The 20693-nt window shown below is 51.9% G+C and overlaps 2 protein-coding genes across 5 annotated transcripts in view; both read left to right on the top strand.

Annotated features, from left to right (window-relative positions):
* Selenon (selenoprotein N) overlaps positions 1-8366 on the top strand; it is an 11470-nt gene extending 3104 nt beyond the window's left edge. Inside the window, exons 2-10 of the mRNA XM_055611435.1 lie at positions 175-384; positions 583-707; positions 1118-1255; positions 2592-2673; positions 2817-3005; positions 3271-3376; positions 4838-4950; positions 5038-5139; positions 6249-8366. Of these exons, the coding sequence (XP_055467410.1) occupies positions 175-384; positions 583-707; positions 1118-1255; positions 2592-2673; positions 2817-3005; positions 3271-3376; positions 4838-4950; positions 5038-5139; positions 6249-6419 (1236 nt within the window). The 3' untranslated portion in view covers positions 6420-8366. The remainder of the gene's footprint in view (positions 1-174; positions 385-582; positions 708-1117; positions 1256-2591; positions 2674-2816; positions 3006-3270; positions 3377-4837; positions 4951-5037; positions 5140-6248) is intronic.
* Positions 8367-10169: 1803 nt separating this feature from the next.
* Positions 10170-19970, top strand: Mtfr1l (mitochondrial fission regulator 1 like). Of its 4 annotated transcripts, none has more exons than XM_055611064.1 (7): positions 10170-10237; positions 12764-12898; positions 13250-13354; positions 14822-14931; positions 15137-15348; positions 16527-16848; positions 19028-19970. In XM_055611064.1, the coding sequence occupies exons 2-7, from the start codon at positions 12884-12886 to the stop codon at positions 19131-19133; spliced, it is 870 nt and encodes a 289-aa protein (XP_055467039.1). In that variant the 5' UTR covers positions 10170-10237; positions 12764-12883; the 3' UTR covers positions 19134-19970. The 4 variants fall into 4 exon arrangements, with proteins under 4 accessions (XP_055467039.1, XP_055467037.1, XP_055467040.1 ...); XM_055611062.1 differs by having other exon boundaries at positions 10208-10262; XM_055611065.1 differs by lacking the exon at positions 10170-10237 and adding an exon at positions 10273-10830 and having other exon boundaries at positions 16563-16848.
* The last annotated feature ends 723 nt before the right edge of the window (positions 19971-20693 follow it).

The raw sequence follows: 20693 nt of genomic DNA, 5'->3' as shown, positions 1-20693 counted from the left end.
GTGGTGTGTGTATGTGTATGAGATGGCCTCTCTCTATGGGAACAATGCTAAGCTTGTGGCCATCGCTGACATGACCTTCCCTGTGCTTTCTCTGCTGTCCCAGCCTATGGTCTGGCCGGACTTGAGGAGCATAGATAGACAGGGCATCCTAAAGCCTTGGCTTCCCCGCCCCAGGTCTCCCGCCTCGCCCTGTCAGGCCTCCGCAACTGGACGACCGCAGCTTCACCCAGCGCAGTCTTTGCCGCCCGCCACTTCCGGCCCTTCCTGCCCCCTCCAGGTCAGGAGCTGGGCCAGCCCTGGTGGATCATCCCTGGCGAGCTGAGCGTCTTCACAGGCTATTTGTCCAACAACCGCTTCTACCCACCGCCGCCCAAGGGCAAGGAGGTAATGGCAGCATGGGGAGTGGCCGCCTGGCTCCGGCTCAGGAGTAGCCCTTCCTGTCTGAACCTGGACCTGGGCACCAGGCATCCCTCCCCCTCAGGCTCCCTCCCTCCGGGTCTTCAGGTCCGGAGCTGACCCTTGGCTTAGAGATCCAGGCCCCAGGGCCCAACAAGCCAGCTAGGGTCTCACTGCTGTCCCTAGGTCATCATCCACCGGCTGCTGAGTATGTTTCACCCGCGCCCCTTCGTGAAGACGCGCTTTGCCCCTCAGGGCACCGTGGCCTGCCTGACTGCCATCAGCGACTCCTACTACACAGTGATGTTCCGGTGAGTGTCGAAATGCTTGGAAGCGAGGGAGGCCAAGCCAGAGGCGCCCAACTTTACCACCTCCCTCCCTGCTGGGCTTGGGCTCTCTGAGTCCCAGGGGCATAAAGACTTCCAAGGAGGGTACACGGTTTGGTAAGAGGTACCTGGAACTTGCTTAGCCCTGACCTGGACCTCACATAGCCATGCACGCGCACATACACACACACACACACACACACACACAGGCGCACCCTGGAACATCAGGGCTTCCAAGGAAGGCAGCACAGAGACTGAGCCTTCAAGGGTAGTGGCATTTGGAGGATCTCCTGCTTTCTCCCTCTCCCTGACTCCACAGGAGCCTGGCCTAGGCTCCCTAGGCTCTGGGTGAGATTGGGGAGGGGTCCAGGTTTAGCAAACCCCGTTCCCCACAGGATCCATGCCGAGTTCCAGCTCAGCGAGCCTCCTGACTTCCCCTTCTGGTTCTCGCCGGGCCAGTTCACCGGCCATATCATCCTATCCAAGGATGCTGCGCACATCCGTGACTTCCGGCTGTTCGTGCCCAATCACAGGTAGGAGCTGGCCCTGGCACAGCCTCAGCACCCTGCTACCGCATGCTGCTGCTGCTAAGTTCCCTGAGCTCAGCCATTAAGGGGCCCTTCCGTCTCTGCCCTTTCCCTCGCTCCCCAGCGCCCCGGCTTGGGAGGGTCTTGTTGCTAAATGGTCCCACCATCTTCTCACCAATATCTCCAGACTCTCCCCCACCTCTGTGGGAGCACAGCACAGTTTGCAGAGCCAAGTCTCCAGGGCCCATCAAGCCAGCTAGGGTCTTCATTGTTGTCCCACAGCCGCCAGCAAACGGAAACTGGTGTGGCTTGTCCTCCTAAGATAGCCTAGGTAGACATGACCCTAGCCTATTCAAGCCGCACAGCGGCAGGGCCCACTGGGCGTCCAGGGAGGCTTCCCAGAGGAGGTGACATCTCGTCAAAGTCCTTGGGGAGCGAAGGAAGTAGTGCAGGTAAGGGCTTAAGGGAAGACAATCACCACAGGGCCTTGGTGGGACTTCTAGGACCACCCTTATGCCGTTATTTCCTGTTCCGGGTCAGCCCCCTCAGGAGATCGGGGGACCAAGGAGGTGGTGGGGGTGGGAGTGGATTCAAGAAAGTCTTTCCTGATAGCAAGTGGACCCACGAGAGTCTTGTACAAGAACTGGGAATCCTGAGGCCCCAGTTCAAAACTTGCTCTTGGTAGCAATGGGCTGTCTGGCTGTGAGCAAGGCCTGCAGTTTCCTTGCCTTCTAGGTAGACTTTTTCACCCGTGGGCAGGGATAACAATGGGTGGGAGAGCCTGAACCCACTAAGAGTGTTCTCTCTCCCTCCCTAGAGAGGCAGGGCAGAGACATGGTGGTGCACCTGCCCTCCTGAGTTTAAACAAGTGCTAGGGCGGAAGCTGGCCTCCGTGTATCTGCTTCAGGGTCCTGGACTGAATAACAACAGTGGGTAGACCAGCCAGGATCTGCTGCTTCTGTGCCCATCTAAGAACTAGGCCATAGAACAGCTCAGAGGGTAGTCAGTCACGTGCAGAGACTATTGTTTGGCGGTCCTGGGGCGCCCCCGTGTGACAGACGTTCAGATTGCACCGACCCAGCCAGACTTCTGCTGCCTCATCCTGTGTCCTCCAGGGAGGCACTGACTGCCTCTCTGCCAAAAAAGGGTCACGAGCAGTATGCGGTTCATGCTATGAGAGCCCTCATGCGCGATAGTTAGACCTGGCCCAGGCTCTGCTGTCAGAACTCCAGTGACACCTCTGGGGTCTGTGTCTGCAACCGCTTGCATTAAACCCCCCGGTTGGCACCAGTGTGACTAATGGGCTCCGGTGGTGATGCTCTTTTACCCTGGCCATCCCCAGGTCCCTGAATGTGGACATGGAGTGGCTGTATGGGGCCAGTGAGACCAGCAACATGGAGGTGGACATTGGCTACGTACCACAGGTGACCACTCAGGGGCCCCTACTCGGATCTGTTCAGCTGTAAGGCCTTGCCCTGAGCCCCGTCTCCCCACTTCTGCAGAGCAGACCTGAAGGTTTCTCAGGGCCCCGCTCTGAGACACCCCTCACCACTGACTTCCGGCCCAGATGGAGCTGGAAGCTACAGGTCCCTCGGTGCCCTCCGTGATCCTGGATGAGGATGGAAACATGATTGACAGCCGTCTGCCCTCGGGAGAGCCCCTCCAGTTTGTGTTTGAAGAGATCAGGTGGCACCAGGAGCTGAGCTGGGAGGAGGCTGCCCGGCGCCTGGAGGTGGCCATGTACCCCTTCAAGAAGGTGAGGCTGGGCATGGAGGCCAGGGTAGGGCTCCCCGAGGCTGAGGCTGGGAGCTCTGGTCTAGTTATGGGCAGTGTGCAGAAACATTGGGCACAGGGCCAGCTTGGGGCACGGCACTCCCGTCTGTTAGTCTAAACTTGGAGAAGGGTCACGTGACTCAATCAGGCCCCTTTTCTCTCTCTCTCTCTCTCTCTCTCTCTCTCTCACACACACACACACACACACACACACACACTCAGTATCATCTGTCTTGGTTTGACCACAGGTGAACTACCTGCCGTTCACGGAGGCCTTTGACAGAGCCAAGGCCGAAAACAAACTTGTGCATTCCATCTTGCTGTGGGGGGCCCTGGACGACCAGTCCTGCTGAGGTGAGGGAGCCCCTGGTCAGTTCTAAGGGGAAGTGGGGTACTCCACACCCTATGGATGAGGCACAAGAGGACTTGGAGCCGTGAAGGCTTGTGCCACCTAGGAAAGGGGTCCCAGGGAAGCTTGCGCTGAGCGTAGAAGGCAATGCCAAGTACAGAAAACAGGCCCGGCAGGTGTGCACGTGTTTGACCAAGTTTATCGAGCAGCTTCCCTCCCTGAGCTCATTAAGGGCAGAGCGACTCCTCAGTCATGACACTGGGCATCAGCGTATCTTGAACTCTGTGAAATAGAATCTACAAGTGAGAGGGAAAACAGTGTCTGTACTGTTTCTTATCCATAATGTTGACCAGAGACCTGGACAGCTCTCTCGGTGTCCGAAGTGAGAAAAACAATGTCCCTGCCATCATCTGGTCACTCAGCAAACACTGTGGGACCTGCTGCAGTCACGCAGTCTCCCAGAGTGGTGTGGGCACGCATGTGGAGCAGGTAATCGGAGGGCAGCGTCATACAACACACACACACACACATCACATACATACATACATACAGCGGAGTAACAGAAATGAAGCTCAGGCAGTTGGAAGGCTTCTTAGAGAAAGTGATATTTAAACTGAGACTTTGAGAGACGAGTAGGGGTTTGTCCCATGACAGGAGGAAGAGGGTTTTGGGTAGAAAGTGCCTGTGTAAAGGGCCTAGAGACAGAGTAACAAGTTGGATTAAGAATTGGTCACTGGCCAGGTGGTGGTGGCGCACACCTTTAATCCCAGTGCTCAGGAGGCAGAGGCAGGCGGATCTCTGAGTTCAAAGCCAGCCTGGTCTACAGAGTGAATTCCAGGACAGCCAGCACAATACAAAATAAACCCTGTCTCAAAAACAAACAAACAAACAGAAGAATCGGTCACTATTAACAAGCTCTGGGCCAGGGACTGGAGAGATGGCTGAGAGGTTAAGAGCACTGACTGTTCTTCCAAAAGTCCTGAGTTCAATTCCCAGCAACCACACTGTGGCTCACAGCCATCTATAATGGGATCCTGTGCCCTCTTCTGGTGTGCAGGCGTACATGCAGGCAGAATAATATATAAATAATAAATAAATCTTAAAATAAAAAAAACAAGCTCTGGCCCACCCCTGGCCTCAGCTCAGGAGGCCAGTGTGTTCTTGCTGATCCCACAACACCTACTCCTTGAGAGTCTGTTTCTTGGCTTTTCATTATTTATGTCATTTCTTGAGACAGGCTCTCACTAGCTCAGGCTAGCCTATAACTCACCTATCATGTAGCCCATGGAGCTGTCCTTGACTTCATGACAACCTCCTGTCTCAGCCTCCTGAGTGCTGGGATACTGGTGTCTGGCCTGCTGTTTCACCTGGGCGTGGAGACATTTTGCAACCCGAGGGGTTTAACCCAAACTGAGATCATTTGCTGTAAAATCGGGGCTACTCATCCTTGGCCCTGCCCTCAACAGGTTCGGGGCGGACTCTCCGGGAGACTGTCCTGGAAAGCCCGCCCATCCTCACGCTCCTCAATGAGAGCTTCATCAGTACCTGGTCCCTGGTAAAGGAGCTGGAAGACCTGCAGGTGAGCAGAGGGTCAGGGAGAGCGGCCTGTGGGAGTCCCTAAGACAGTGCTGGGCCCGGATACCAGGAGGTGCCATTGTGCCCACAGGCCCAGCAGGAGAACCCACTCCACAGGCAGCTGGCCGGCCTGCATCTGGAGAAGTACAGCTTCCCTGTGGAGATGATGATCTGCTTGCCCAACGGCACTGTGGTAGGTCCCCAGCGACAGTGGGTGGCAGGCCGGGACATGGGGGTGGGAGGAAGAGACCACTCTTCCTGAGCTCATCTCAGCTGGTCTGAGGCTGTCCTCATCTCCATTACTGGCCTAGCGACCCTGAGCAGACCTCAGAGGTGCTTTGGGCACAGTACAGCAAGGCACATAGTAACAACAGAGTCCACATGTCCCCAAGGGAGGACTCCCTGGACCACTGTGGCCAGAGAAGAAGGGTAGAGGACCTGGCTCGAGCTGAGGTTCCAGATCCCCGCCTCCCTCCCTGCGAGCTACTCAGAGGGCCTGGCATCGGGTCACAACAGCTTTGGAAATGTGCCCATTTTCAGAGCAGTAGAGTGAGGCTCCAACTCTGAGCAGCTTTCCCATCTTCAGTTTCAGTGTGGCCAGAAGGGGAGAGCAGGGCTATCGGGGGGGACGTTGGGGGGGGTGGGGGGAGGGTGAATTGGCCAGCTTTTAGGGGCGGTAGCCAGGAGCAGGAAGCTGGTGCTAGGCGGAGAGGGAAGGACAGCTGTGTTTGAGGCCTTTGCTGGTCCAGGGGAAGGTGAGAAAAGGTCCTGGAAGTACTGGGGAGCCAGGGAGGAAAGGCCTGGAGGGATAGTCGGTCGGTTCACGGTTACCGGCTCCTACCTTGTGGAGCTTGCCCTGAGGTCACTGTCTGGCGTGCTTCTCACCTCTGTCACTTGGTTTCCTCACCTGTGCCTCGCCTGCTTGTTCCTCACTGCGTGCCCACTCCACCAAGCTCCACAGAAGGGTGAGGACACAGTGGCGTTCTGGCCGGAGTAGACAGGAGCTAAGGATGCTCCCTGAGCACTGGGCATTTGGATAGGCGTTCAGGGACCATGAGGACAGGCAAGAGAAAGGCCGTTTGTGAGGCAGAGGGGTAGAGGAAGAGGTGGCAGTGAAAAGCAGGGATTTTTGCTTAGTGGGTGCGGAGGGCACACCCACAGTAGACAGTTACACGGGAGCAGCCTGGCCTGGGCAGCTCCAGCCAGCGCACCCTTGGCGTGAGAGCCTGTCTGTCCTCACCCCGGAGTGAAGCTGGTGGAGGCCGAGGTGGCCTCCCCAGTTCTCACCAGTCCTTCCCGTAGGTCCACCACATCAACGCCAACTACTTCCTGGACATCACCTCCATGAAGCCTGAAGACAAGGAGAACAACGTCTTCAGCTTCTCGTCGACCTTTGAGGACCCATCCACGGCCACTTACCTGCAGTTCCTGAGGGAGGGGCTCCGGCGTGGCCTGCCCCTCCTCCAGCCCTAGTGTGCCTAGAGTCCTGGAGAAACGGGACGTGGTGAAAACCTGGCAGACGGAATCCATACACCGAGGAGGAGCCATAGTGCCCTCTGCCCATTTCAGACTGGAAGTGGTCCCCACCTCATTCCCAGGCTGCCTAGAGAGGTCCAAGGTCACTTGAGGCTGCCACCTTCCCTCAGCCTGAACGATGGCGGATAAATAAGCAGGCCTGCCTGGCTTATCACGTCAGTGAGGTCAGTGAGCCAAAAGCCTGCTACCACTGTAAGCTCTTCCCTACTCACCTGGCTCCAAATGCTTCCTTAAGCTCCCCCCACCCCCCAGACAGGGTCTGGGTGACCTCCCTGGACCTTTCACAGTGATCTATTTCAGTGCCTCAGTGTGAATGAGTGGGGAAAGACAGACTGCCTCTTCCTTCTTGGTTCCTCTTTCAAGCCAAAGGAATCAAAGAGCTTGGCCCAGGGGCCGGGATGCCAGCCAGCCCTATGGCCCTTTGGAGCCTTCTATCCTGCCATCCCCCAGGCAGCCTTCTGTGCCCAGTACCCTGGCTGGGGTCATTGGCAGCTGGAGACACAGCTGGAGCCGGTGCACAGAGTCCTTCTGCCACGGTTGAGGCCGTACTGCTGCCCTGCAGAGCATTGCCAGCTTGCCCGAGCCCAGGCCTGTCTGTGGTGGTGAAGTTCACTGTGAAGTAGGTGCAGTGGGGTTCTAAGAGGGAGTGGGGGGAGAGGAGGTTCTTGCCGCCTGCCCTAAGCACAAGTTCATGGCAGGACTGCTGGAGCCAGCGTCCCCAGGACAACACAGCCTTTCCTACAGCCAGCACCGTTTGGGCCCCGGGATACTCCACAGCAGCTCCCTCACCACTGGGCCACCACCTCGGCTACTTTTGGGGCTTGGTCCACATCTTGAACCGCTGACCATGCCAGTCTTTTTTATGCACACAGGACAGTGTTTTTATATGAACTTTCTCACACTTTATAATATTTTTTTAAAAATCTGAACGCTGAGGAGAAAGAAGGGGGCAGTGGCTTCCCCCAGCAGCAGCCGCATGATGGCTGGTTCTGAAATCTCAAATGGATCCAGCCTGATTTCCTTGCTGTTACACACAGGGGGGGAAATATGCCCACCTTCCTTCTCTTCCAGCCTTTTACAAGCAGCCCTCTGAGGATCGGGACTTCCCCAGCTCTGTCCTGTGCTCCACATTCCCAAGAACGGCCTTGAACTTAACCCCATCAAGGCCTTGATGTCAGCCAGTTCCCCAGGAGCCAGCTCTCTCCCCTGGCCCCACTAGGGCCTCAGTCTTCAGAGGAAAGCAGGTGGACTTTCCCTGAGCCCTGCCTACTCCCCTGCCTGCCTCTGGAGACTCCACATGGAACCCACCTCAGTCTCTAGGGGCGCTCTGTGAAGATCACACACATTTTCTCAGTTCTTACAACAAAGTTGGAAAATTGCCTCGTTTTTCAGATACAGACACATAGGGAAACACAGTGACTTCCCAGGGTCACTCAGAGGACTAGAGTTGCGATCCACATGACCCCAAAGGCTATGTCTTGGTTTGTTGTTTTGTTTGGGGGTGCTTTGTCTGGTACAGTACCCTGCTCATTTCCCCCTGTGGTGGGAAGGAAGCCAAATCATCACGTCTCCTTATCCTACTGAATAGATGAGGTGTCAGTACAGCAGCTCTGCCAAATTCTCTGTCCTGGGAGGCAGTTTTTTCATAAGCCCCATAGAGACGGGGCGCCCGAGAGCTTTGCAGTGCCTCTGCCATCTTGAGGCACGGTGCATGTGCCACCCAGCCTCCGAGGGGCCCAGAGTGGACTCCACACTGAACAGCCCTGCTCCTATGTAAGGTGCTGATTGCCGGGGCTCTCTGATCCTCATCCGATGTCTCTGCACACCCCCAGCTGCCATTTGTCCCCTGTCCCCAGCACGTCCTGTAATAAAACCAGAGAGTCTGAAGTAGCTTGCTGTTTTTCCTTTGAGCAGGATGTTTGGGTTCGTTCTTCCGCTGTCCGACTGCTGCCCCTGTTGGGAGATGGGCAAGAAATGCATTTTGAGCTGCAAGGTCTCTGGAGCCTTGTCTGTCAGCAGAGGGCTTGAGTGACTTGTCTAAAGTAAGTTTGTAACAGATAGGATAAAAGACTGGAGAATCCTGGCCTTAAACCCATTGTCTTAGAAGCCACCCATATGACAGGCCTTAGGTAATTAGGGAGGAAATAACCCCTACAGGTGGTAGGATAGCTCACTGGGTAAAGGTGCTTGCTACCAAGGCAACGCAAATTCTGTCCAGAACTCCACTTGACAGAACCAATTCCTAGTTGTCTTTTGACCTGCTTGTGGGCACCATAGCACACATGGCGGAGGGGGTAAGGAGGAGGGAAGCCTTTAAAAGAAGGGTTGAGTGAGACAGGAAGACGTGCTGAGCCAGAGTGTCAGCCCACCCTTCCGCAGGAGGGCTCTCGGAAGCAGACCACTCTGCAGAGCCAGACCAGCCCTTTTTGTACCTTTGTCACTTCTGACAGGGGAAGCAGAGTCAGTCTCCAGGTTAAGGTTTGTTTACAACCACTTACATCTTTATGGGACCAGTGCAAAAAGTGCAAGGAAAGTGTAAAAAACATTTAAATGGTCAGGTGCTACGCAGTGTGGCTTTGTCACTGGTAGCCTGTGTCTCTGACAGTGATAGCCTACAATCATAAAGGAGCTGAGAAGTTCCTGCTCTCTACAACTTGTATGATGCCCTGTCTGTGTTTACAAATAAGTGTCTAGTTGTGATAACTGCCCTGGGGTTCAGCACAGTAGCAGCTGTGCGGGTTTGTAGCCTGGAGCAATGGGCTACGCCAATCCCCCAGGCCTGGAGTATACTACATTATGTAGGCGTGTGTAAGTACACTCACTCTCTAATGTTTATATAACTCAGTCACCTAAGGACACGCTTCTCTGAGAGTACCCGTTCTTCAGCAACATGGCACTGCAATTTCAACAGGACAATAGAGAAAGAAAGCGTGTATGGGCGTAGTACGGCAGGTCTGGGCGTAGTGCCCGTTGTGGCTGTGTAGGGCTATCCACCCACGAATCCAACAGATTTGTCCCTGGCAGGTGGGGGCTGCAGGCTTTGGGACAGGGGAATGCACCTGGTGGGTTAGGTAATGCCATGTGCTTGGGCAGAGAGGGAGTGTGTGTCCATGGAGACTAGCAGAGTGAGCTTGAGAGCTTGAGTCTCCCAGTGTCACCAATCCACCCATCTAATCAGCAAACTGAATTACACTGCACGCGTGTGTATGCAGGTAAGCACGTGTGAGAGAAGGGGCGTTCAAACAGACGGAAGCTGCTCCCGAAGCTGGAGGGCACGCCTCAAAGGCGAAAGCATCCATTCTTGCGGGGGGTAGGGGTGGGGGGGCGTGTCTGGGAAGCACGAAATGGGACGAGTCCAGACTAGACAGAAAGGGCTGAAATGCCAAGACGAGGATTCGGAGTCTTGCGGTAGGAGTGGGGACAGCAGGGGTGGGGACAGCATCCACCATTTCAGGTGCTGAGCAGCGGCCCAGGCGGACCAGCGCCTTCCAGAAGTTTGTTGACACCAAACGCAGGAAGCAACAAGAAAGGGAAAGTTCAGCAGCTGGAAGGGCCCGGGCCGGGGGCGTGGCCTGCAGGGGGTGTGGCCTCTGACGACACGCGGTCCACTCAGAGCCCGCGTCCGCCCCCTGTTGGGCCCGCCTCTCCCGGGAGCGTGGCTCGCCGCGCAGCCGCAAACGACTGCTTCCGGAGGCGGGCGAGCGGAAGTGAGGACGCTCGGGGCTCGGCCGCCCGCTGTGGTAGGAGGGGCTGAGGTGAGTCCGGGAGCTGGAGTCAGAGGTGAGCGCGGGGTACCGCAGGAGGCGGGCGCGGTGGGCGCCCCGGTCCCGGCGCAGGGGGAGGGCGCGATTCCCTGCGCCCGCGCAGCTTCTGGCGGGCGGCGCCGCTGTCCGCCCCCCTCGGCGGGCTCACTAGCCCTGGGGTGGAGTTGCTGGCCGGCGCGGCCCGCGGTTGGGGTCGACCCAGCCGTTGGAGTGCGGTGCCAGGCTTCGCGCCCGGGCCGCGCGGCCTTTCTGAGACCTACGCCGGCCTGGCGGCCCCAGCGCGCTCGACCCGGCGCGAGGGTCCAAGGGCCGCTGCACTTGAGCTGAGGACTTGGCCGACCTTGGCTCGGGCCGGGGCGCGGGGGCGGGGGCGCGTCGCTGAGCGCGCAAGGTGCTGCGGCCGGGTGGCCGCTTGCGCTCCGCGGGTCCCTCGCGCACTCCGCCTGGCCGTCCGCTGGGCAAAGTTTCTCCCGGGCCTAGGACCCCCGGGTCGGGGCCCTTCTCGGAGCAGAGCGGGTCTGCCGAGAGACCGCGCGTAAAGACGCGTGCACGGCCACCGCGGAAGGGGCTACGGCGGCGCCAAGGTGCGAAGACCCTGGTCTGCGGAACAGGCGAGAGCGTCTAGCGGGCACGCGGGGGGCGGGGCCTCGAAGCTAAGTTAGTGTCGCCTACAGCGGTTTCTTACAAGAAGACTGTGCGCTTCCGGTGCCCGACAGAGGCCGGGCTGTGGCCCGATTGGTTACTTGGTTTCTGTCTTGAGCAGCCTTGGAAGGCGATCCAGGCTGCTACGGAGTGGACTGAGGACCCAAGCTGCCAGGGACGGCGTGATGGATGAGCAGAGTGCTGAGGGCCTGGGATGAGCCGGACGAGGAAGGGTTCTGTTGGGTCCCACAGAGGCAGTGGTACAGACTGGGGCTCAGAGGGGGCGTATTGGGAACTGATAGCCCGGTAGCAGCATGGCCCACAGCAGAGGACTAAGGAGAAGGTATGGCCGCAAAATGTGCAGTTGCCAAACAGTGCCAGAAGTTTGTCTGGAGAGAGCTGGAAGATGGGGTCCGGCTACTAGGTAGGCTCTGCTGGAGTCTAGGAGAGTGGAAAGATTGATACACCAGAGCAGCAGAATGAGCAGCTTGTTAAAATCTGCCATCACCTGAGGGATCGGCTGGAGTCTCTGGAGATGAAGACAGATGATGTAATGACAGGTAGCACAGTTAACGGCATTCAGCAAGAAGTCTGGCTACAGGGACCTTGTAGGCTTGAATAGGGCTGCACATAGCCGATTTCTGGCGCTGTCCACTGAACAGCCACGGAATGAAAGATGCTTTCCTCTCTCCCTGTGTATCATAAGATGATAACTCTCTAAGGAAGAAGAGGAACTCCTGCCCTCCCTTATGAGGGTGCTGCCCATCCAGTTGAGCACCTCCCTGTTAAGAAGCAGACCTGGGTTCCCCAGTGACTTCTCTCCCAGACACTGCAAGCCCTTATTACCAGACCCCTGTTCTGCCTTTTGTAATCCTCCTTTTTTTAATAGTTTGTTTTTTATGTATATTGGTGTTTTGCTTACATGGATATCTGTGGGTGTCAGACCTTGGAATTACAGTGAGCTGCTATGTGGGTGCTGGGTCCTTTGAAAAAACAGACAGTACTCTTAACCACTGAGCCATCTCTCCAGTTCTACTCTGTATTCTTTACAAGTCCCTTAAAAGCATAACTTTCTGATTCTTCTCAGCATGTCTACAGTGCTCAGCACAGGGCCTGGATTAGTGGGTATCCTTGTGTTTGATGGACATAAAAAGCTCATTGGTTGAACCTCCATGCCAGGGTAGCTCTGACAAGTGCAGTCAGGAGTATTGCTTTAACCTTATAAATGAATTTTTAAAATTTGGGAGTAACTGCCTTACTTTAAATTTTGTTAAGCACTTCACCCACCCAATTTCACTGCCCTCTGGGTAGCCTAGAAATGGCAGCTTTTCCTTTTCCCATTTACCAATGAAGAAAGCAACATCCAGAAGCATTACTAGGCACAGTCATAGAGTAAGCCAAAATTTAAAAAGAAACAAAAAAAGCCTTCGGGGCTGGAGGTGTGGTTCTGTGACAGACGGTTTGCAGTTGGGTGTGGGGCGCTGCATAACCACCACTTACAGCTTTTCCACATAGCCAGTAGACTGAAATTAGCAGGAGTTGGCTGTTAATTCTTACCCACTTGCATTTTCAAGAAGAAATGCTTAGGCTTGGGTGCTGTCCTTGGTTTTGCTCTCCTTTGAGCCTTTAACTACCAAAAGTTTCTGTCTGCATCTTGGAGGCTTTGCCTCATCTAACTTTAGTTTCCTCATTGGTCAAGTTTTCTCAGCAAGTCTGAAACATAGCCTGTAAGGATCTGGGTTTAGAAAAGCCAATGACAGTAAGGGCAGGCTGCTTTTCTTCCTTTACACACTAGAGGTGCTGGTTTCAGTCATGGCTCTGCAGAGCCTTGTTCTGTGGCCACTGAGTCCCTCCTCTCCGGGGGTTGTTTCACAGGAAAGGAAATATCATGCTCCTGGAAATGGCCTGATATGAAGGAGTCATACCTCCAGCTTTCCCAAGCTGCCCGGTGGGTGCCTTGTCCTTCAAGTGCAGGAGCTGGCTGAAATATCAGGAATGGAAGCCAATGTGGTAAGGAGTCCAAAGGTAGGGGGCTGAATACTGTACTTGCTTAAGAACCGTACAAGGCCCTGAGACGCCAGTTCATTTTGACTTTTTGCTGAAGCCATGGAATTTGAGCAGGGCTGTCATCCTGCTTCCTTTTTGGAGTCCATGTTTTTTACCTTTTTGTACAGAGGAACCAGAACCGTCTGTACAGCTTATTGTATCCTTCCCAACCATTGACTACTTTAGCAGCAGCAGGTGTAGACTGACAGGTGTGTCCTGACAGTTGATTTGACTCACCTCCAGAGGAGAAAAGAAGGCAAGGAACAGTATTTGGACTCACTCTGAGGTTTTGGGTTATCTGTCTGTCTTCTCTAGACTATCCCAATCTGGCAAAACAAGCCGCATGGGGCTGCTCGGAGTGTGGTAAGAAGAATTGGGACCAATCTGCCCCTGAAACCTTGTCCCCGGGCATCCTTTGAGGTGAGTGTCCTGGGAGGGCAAGTAAAATAAAGGCTCAGAGTATGGGGGCGGAGGCTGCTTCTGTGCTGCAGACATCTTGTCAGTTGCCAGGGCTTTTGCCCACTTTCCTGGGCACTCTTTCATTTACTGAGTGTTTATAGTAGATCCTGGTCACTGTGCCTTTCTCATTTGTACAGATGTGTGACCACAACAGTCAGAGTCCCAGTTTTTGCTTATAAATTGACAGTCTTTCATCTCGTCTTTGTTGCTGCTACTAAGTGGCTCCTGTTTTCTAAGCATCCAGCAATGCATTTTATCAAAGCAGACCCAAAAGCCTTTGCTAAACCAAATCTCCGATGACTTACATCAGCGCCTTGACACACCTGTCCTGTGTGTCTCTCTACATGAGTGCTGTGACTAGAGTAGACCTGCTTTTCTTACCAGCCCTTTGAGTGGGCCACTTGGCCTCTATTTTTAGTGTTTCTCTGTGGCCTCAAATCCCCATACTCCTCTTTCTGTCCAAATATGGACATTCTCTTACTGGGCTGCTTTACAGTCTAACCTATGTCTATGGAGGCGTTAGCATCCACTCTACAGCAGAGATTCCTGTCTGGATGAGGTCTCTACCTGCTCCTCTGGTAGAAAAATGAAATGTTCATTAAAGCTAGTTGCCTCCATCAAGAACTCCTGGTGAGACACCAGCTCTGTGTTAGATGTTTAGGTGCTGAGTGTAGGAAGCAGAGGCACAAAAGCTTTATTGGCACACAGAGGAGGCAGAGGCAGAAATACATGCATGAGGGCATGGACCTAGAAAGAAAGAAAAGTGAAAGAGCAAGCTTATATATGCGTGATGATAGCTGTAGTCTCTGTAGGAACTGATTCCAGAGTTAGAAGTGGTGTCAGGGTAGAAGTGTATAGTTATGAAACAGGTGTCTAATTACTACAGTATCCAGAACTGTCAGAAGACTATGGCAAGGACCTGCATAATCAGAAGCATTAGAAACAGGGAAGTAAAGTTGTGGAGTGTGACTGTGGAAGTTTCCCCACATTTGACTAGACCATTGTCCAGATGCTGCTGAGCAAAGACATTAAGGGACACAGGCTTTTCATAGTAGTATGTATGTGTGGTATAAATAATTAGTGTATGAGACTGAAGAGATGGTCAGCAGCTGCTCTTCAGGAGAACCCAGATTTGATTCCCAGCACTCACAGCTGTCTGTAACACCAGTTCTAGAAGATCGGACACCATCTTCTGGCATCTGTAGGCACCAGGCATGAACATGGTATATAGACATACATGCAGGCAACACATTAATTGGGGAGGGGACAATTCAGGCCAGTCCCACTAAAAAGCCTGCTTTGTAACCAGGAAGTTTTCCCCTTCACTCTAGGAAGCCTTCCTCACCAAGTGCTGGACTAGCTGTCCCATTTTGTATTAATCTGAGTAGTTCTCATGTTGAGTAAATGTTAAATTTTGCTTTCCCACAGACTCTGCCCAATATCTCTGACCTGTGTTTGAGAGATGTACCTCCAGTCCCTACTCTGGCTGACATTGCCTGGATTGCTGCAGATGAAGAGGAAACATATGCTCGGGTCAGGTAGCTGAGGCAGTAGCTGCTCTGCTCCTGATGGGGAGTTTACCAGAAGTGGCAGTCAGCAAGGAGGGTGCTTATGAGGCTGAGTGGCAATAAGAATGAGAGCTGTGGGCTTAAAGAGGAGTAGGACCTGTGGGGTGAAGGAATTTAATCAGGGACATAGAGGGGCCAGATGTCTGTAGTAAGGCATATTCTTTCTCTGGCCCAGGAGCGACACGCGCCCTTTAAGACACACCTGGAAGCCCAGCCCTCTGATTGTCATACAACGTAATGCCTCAGTGCCCAATCTGCGTGGGTCTGAGGAGAGGCTCCTGGCCCTGAAGAAGCCAGCCCTGCCTGCCCTAAGCCGTACCACTGAGCTGCAGGATGAACTAAGCCACTTGCGAAGTCAGATTGCTAAAATAGTGGCAGCAGATGCAGGTAGGAACTCCACTGAGGATGCAGACTGGCAGGGTGTCATTTCCCCTGCCCCGGATTATTGAGCTAAGGATGAGAAGACTTACACACAGGGCTCTAGAGTTGACCGGAGGCCCAGATACCCTGATGTGCCTTGGGGGGTGTTTGCTAGTCATTTTTTTTTTTTTTTTTATTGATTGGTTTGATTAGGAGCAAACTCTTAAGTTAACCAGTGACAATGAGCAAATTCCTTTTCTCAGCCACAAAACCTAATAACTTGCTTCTGGGTATCTTTAAGATCACATATCCCATGAACCCGAAAAAGCTACTGATAATTCCTCACCAGCACCATGAGTCATATCCTGTTAATTTCCTATCTCCCTCTCCTTGTCCTTTCTACTGGAGAGTACTACTCTGTGCGGCTTTCTCAGTACAGTTAAGGCAGAGCCACTGGCAATAGAAGCCTGTCTTGACCAGAGTCATAGACAACCAATAGGTGGCTTCCCCTCAAGATGCTCCTAAACCTTACCACCTAGTAAAGCACATAAAAGTAATACTATGTGGGGCACTGAGATGGCTCAGTAGGTAAAGACACTTGCCACCAAGCCTAACTACCTGAGTTCCAACCCTAGGACCCACATAGTGGAACAAAAACCAGACTCCTGCAAGTTGTCCTCTGACCTACTCTGTGGTAAACCTGTATCTACCACATACAATAAGTAAATGTAATAAATTTAAAAAAAAAACAAACTTTAGAATGTGAAAAATCAGCATTTCTTAGGAATTCTGAATACAGTTGTCTCAATTAAATGGGGAAGTTTTGTCTAGAACACTTCAAGCTCATAAATAGCAAAATTCAAAATATCAAAACGCCATCACAGTTGAAAAAATGACAAGTGTGGGAAATGCAGGCCTTGCTTGGCTTTACTTTAAAACAGGTCTTCCAACCTACAGCCTGCTGTTCAAATGGGAGCATTTAGGAGTCGTGACTTCCTGTGGGATGGGGTTTCTGTCCTGGACGCTCAAAAAGCCAGTGCTTCTCTGCCTAATTGGAGCCCTCAGTGGGAAGTAGAGTGGGGAAGACTCCCTTGGGGATATCCCACCCTTGGCACTCAGAATCAGTGTGTTCTGTAGGCAGTGTTTGTGATCTCATCTCTACATTGCATCTCAACCTCCATTATGCCTATTGTTTTCTCTTTCAGCTTCGGCTTCATTAACACCAGATTTCTTATCTCCAGGAAGTTCAACCGTCTCTTCTCCTTTGCCTTGCTTTGGATCCTCATTGCACTCTACAACTTCCTTTGTCATTAGTGACATCACTGAGGAGACTGAGGTAGAGGTGCCTGAGCTCCCGACAATCCCCCTGCTTTGTTCTGCCAGCCCTGAATGTTGCAAACCAGAACACAAAACTACCTGCAGCTCATCTGAAGAGGATGACTGCATCTCTTTGTCCAAGGCCAGCAGCTTTGCAGACATGATGGGCATCTTGAAGGATTTTCACCGGATAAAACAGAGCCAAGACCTGTGAGTATCTGGTAGGAGCTCCAGTGATCTTTCAGTCACTCCTGGCTCATGATGAGTAGTCATGCTGCTGTATTCATAACCCTTTCTGACTAAGACTTAGTTTGAAGAAAAAGCAACACTTTGCATTTGTTCTATTAAGTCACCTCAGTCAAGTGATCAGACTACCGCTAAGGGGCTGGAGAAAGCTCACTGGTTAAGAGTACTTCCTCAGAGGACCCAGATTCAATCCCAGCTCCAGGGAATCTGCTGTCACCAAATACATATATGTGGGCAGAACACCAACACACGTTTAAGAAAAGACTCAGTGGCTTTTTAGTTTGCATACTGCTAGCTACCATGTTTCCTATGCCCTATCCTTCAAAACTGGGGGTTTATATGACATAGTGGTATCTCAAGCTAGTAGACTTTTAGGTGGAAGGACATTTTTATAGTTAGAGGTCTTATTTTTAAATAGATGGCTTAATGGTTAAGAGCACATAGTGCGCTTGCAAAGGACCCACATTTGACCCCCAGTATCCACAGTACAACTCTAACTCCAGCTCCAGGGGATCTTACACCTCTGGCTTCTGTAGGTGCCTTCCCTCTCATACAGTACTCTGTAATGCAAAACCTCCGAGTTCAGGGACTTGAGAATCAAGTATTTGTTTTTGGTTTTTCAACACAGGATTTCTGTGTAGCCCTGGCTGTCCTGGAACTCCTTTGTAGACTAGGCCGGCCTCTGCCTCCCAAGTGTGCATGTGCCACTACAACCCAGCTTAAGTACCAACCTTTTAAGATTCATATAAATCTGGCTGCCCATCAAAACTGCTCAGATCTAAGGCATTGGTTATTTTGTTTTGTTTTTCATACAGTCTCACTGTGAAGCTGTGGCTGGTTTTAGACTCAATTTATAGATCTTGGCCTTGAATTTTCAGAGAGCCACCCCTGTACCTCCCAAATTGTACACATCAGGCTCATCAGAGCAGAATGCCTAGGGAATGGAGCTGTGGTTGACTTTGCTCAAATCTGAGAGGATTTGGACAGGTCTAAAGTTTGCAGCAAGGCCACTGTCTGAGCCCCTCGAGCTTCCTGGTAGACAAGCTCTAGAAGTGCCTGAGAAAGCCTGCCCTTCGCAGTCACTACAGAGGAGCTTGTTCTTGGGCACCTAAATTGGAGATTGACCTTGGTGACAGGTGCCCAGAGCTGTCCTTGTTAGTGCTGGGCAAGAAACTAGTCACGCTGGTCTTCCTATCTGGCCCATAAGGGTTCTTTGACCTCTCACTTCCCCAAATTGAGCTGCTGTCTCACCTTGTTTTGGTCTGCCCTGATTCCTCTTTTTAGTCAGTGTTCTAAAACATGCCTCTTGTTCTGTAGCTCAGGCTGATCTCGAACTTGCAATCCTCTGCCTCTGCTTCACGAGTGCTGGAAATACAGACATTTGTCACCAGGTCAACTTCTATTACTTGGCTTCTTAGACCAAATTATATCCAAAATTTTGGCCAAGCCTCTCCCACATGTATCCTGGCATCTTTTCTCTGATAGAAGTAACCAAGAATGGTTCAGTTACCCAGGTCAGCAAAAGTTCAGATACGTGCTAGACCAAAGACAATCTTTTCTTTGTTGTGCTTTTGGATTTAAAGTCAATCTTGGCCTTTGTGTATTGCCTCAAAGACCAGTAAAACAACTTCAGGAAACTTAATAGAAGTTAATAGCTTCAGACAACTATTTCCAGAGCATCCAGAATGTTGTTCTGGATAAATGTCTCCCTACCCTAGAGTTCATTTTGTTCCCACAGTTCCTTATAATATAAATGTTTTGCCATGATTTTGATCTCTTAAGGAAAACAAACCCATCTCACTTAAGGGAAGATGGTGGGAGACTACCTGCAGAATGTCTTCTCCCCAGAAACTAGTAAGGTCAGAACGGTTGAGCCATCGACTGCAGACCCTCTTGAGACAAGATCTAGACTCAAACAAATGGATGGGCCTTCATTTTACCCATATTTTTGTAGCTGTGTAGGAGATGGGGTCCAGGCCAGATGTTACTGTGACTTCGGGTCTGCATGCTGAACCTTCTCGCGGAGTGGGAACATGCACTGGCAGGTGCTTCAGAGAGGTGCTGCCACGATGCAGGAAGGTGCACCCAGAGCAGCACCCAGAACAAAGCAAGTACTTCATACAAGCTCTTGTTCTGTCTCCAGGAGTCGGAGTTTACTGAAGGAAGAAGACCCTGCTGTACTTATCTCTGAGATCCTTAGGAAGAAGTTTGCCCTGAAGGAAGAAGACATCAGTAGAAAAGGAAATTGACAGCTCTGACTCTGCAAACTCAGTCTCTTGCTCCTGAACTCCTTCAATAGCTGCCTTCCTCGCTGCAGATGTCTGTCTCCATTAGAAATCTGCAAGTCTTGCTGACTAGGGCTTGAGCTGGAAGAGAAGAGCTGGATTGTGTGTTTCCTGCCTTAAACCTTGGCAGAAGCTAATGTCTGGTTTGAGATGAGGCATTTGTTACACGTAATCGGGTAGGGTGGAGCATCTCTGCTTAAGAGTTGAAGTTTGTTTTTGTCTCTGTGAAAATGGGCCCTAAATGACTTAATTCACTGTATTAGACTCCATAATTGGTCTCACTGGACACTTTGTGCACAGCTGTCACTCACTCTCAGTAGCTTCTTTGCAACAACACAGGGCTAAGAGGGAGTGGCTGTTTGTGTTCCTGTTCACAGGGAAGATCTTACGCTGCTCCATCATAGACCTACACCAGAGCCCAGCAGTCACCCTTTCCCTCCAGCTGTAGGTCAGGCCACTGGACCAGCCACTACTTGGGATCTGCAGGGAAGCCTGGCCTGTTTTTTCTTAAACATATTTTATAAAACTACAAGACCTACCCTCCAGGGCCTCATCGGTTCTACTGATTCAAACTTTTTTTCTCCCATGGACTTAAGTCTATCTAGGAAGGAGGAATGGGGAGAGAAAAAAGCATAACATCTTTTATTCTAGAACAATGACTGATTTCTCTGGATTGGGCCAAGATTTTATTTACTGCATCATGCATGACTCAGGTGCCCTCAGGGCCCTTCTCTGTGGTATGAATACTGCGTGTTTGAGTTGGAGCACTACCTGATATTAAATGAAGGACTTGGAGAAATAGTGCATCTTTTCATTGTTCATCTGAGTTTTGACCACAGCAGCTTTTGGTGGGGAGGGCGCCTGTAATTCTAAGGTATATGAACTTTTTTGTTTTTTGAGACAAGGTTTCTCTGTGTAACAACCCTGGCTGTCCTGGACTCACTCCGTAGGCTACAAGATCTCAGAGATCCACCTTCCTCTGCCTCCCAAGTGCTGGGGTTAAAGACGAGCACTATTGCTGCCCAGCTGATGTGAACTTTATGCTGTGACCCTTTAGTACAGTTCTCTTGTTGTGACCCCAACCATAAAAATCTTGTTGCTACTTTAGAACTCTAATTTTGCTACCGTTATGAATCACAATGTACTTATCTGTCAAGAACCCCTGCCCTAGGAGAAAATTTCCTGGGGCTGGAGAAATTATCCAGAAGTTAAGATTAGCAATCCTCTGAAGGACAAGGGTTTGAGTCCCAGCACCCACATGGCTGTTCATAATCATTTGTTCCTCCAGACCCAGGGATCTGACACACTCTTCTGGTCTCATGGGTACCAGGCACACATGAGGTACACACCCATACATCTTGTTCTGAGGGGTTTTGTTCCAAAACTCATAAAAGCAATTCCACTTGATAAATTAATGTGGTTTGCATCAACTGCCACATAAACAGTGGTGCTTTGGAGAGAATATAGGCAAAATCAGATTTGAATGGTTGAATTCAGGGCAGTGACAACACCTATTCAAAAGCT

This window comes from Psammomys obesus, unplaced genomic scaffold (assembly GCF_907164565.1).
Source record: "Psammomys obesus unplaced genomic scaffold, mPsaObe1.curated_primary_1811, whole genome shotgun sequence".
Classification (NCBI taxonomy): Eukaryota; Metazoa; Chordata; class Mammalia; order Rodentia; family Muridae; genus Psammomys; species Psammomys obesus.
Note: the sequence above shows the minus strand (reverse complement) of the source record. Positions and strands in the feature narration are given on the sequence as shown.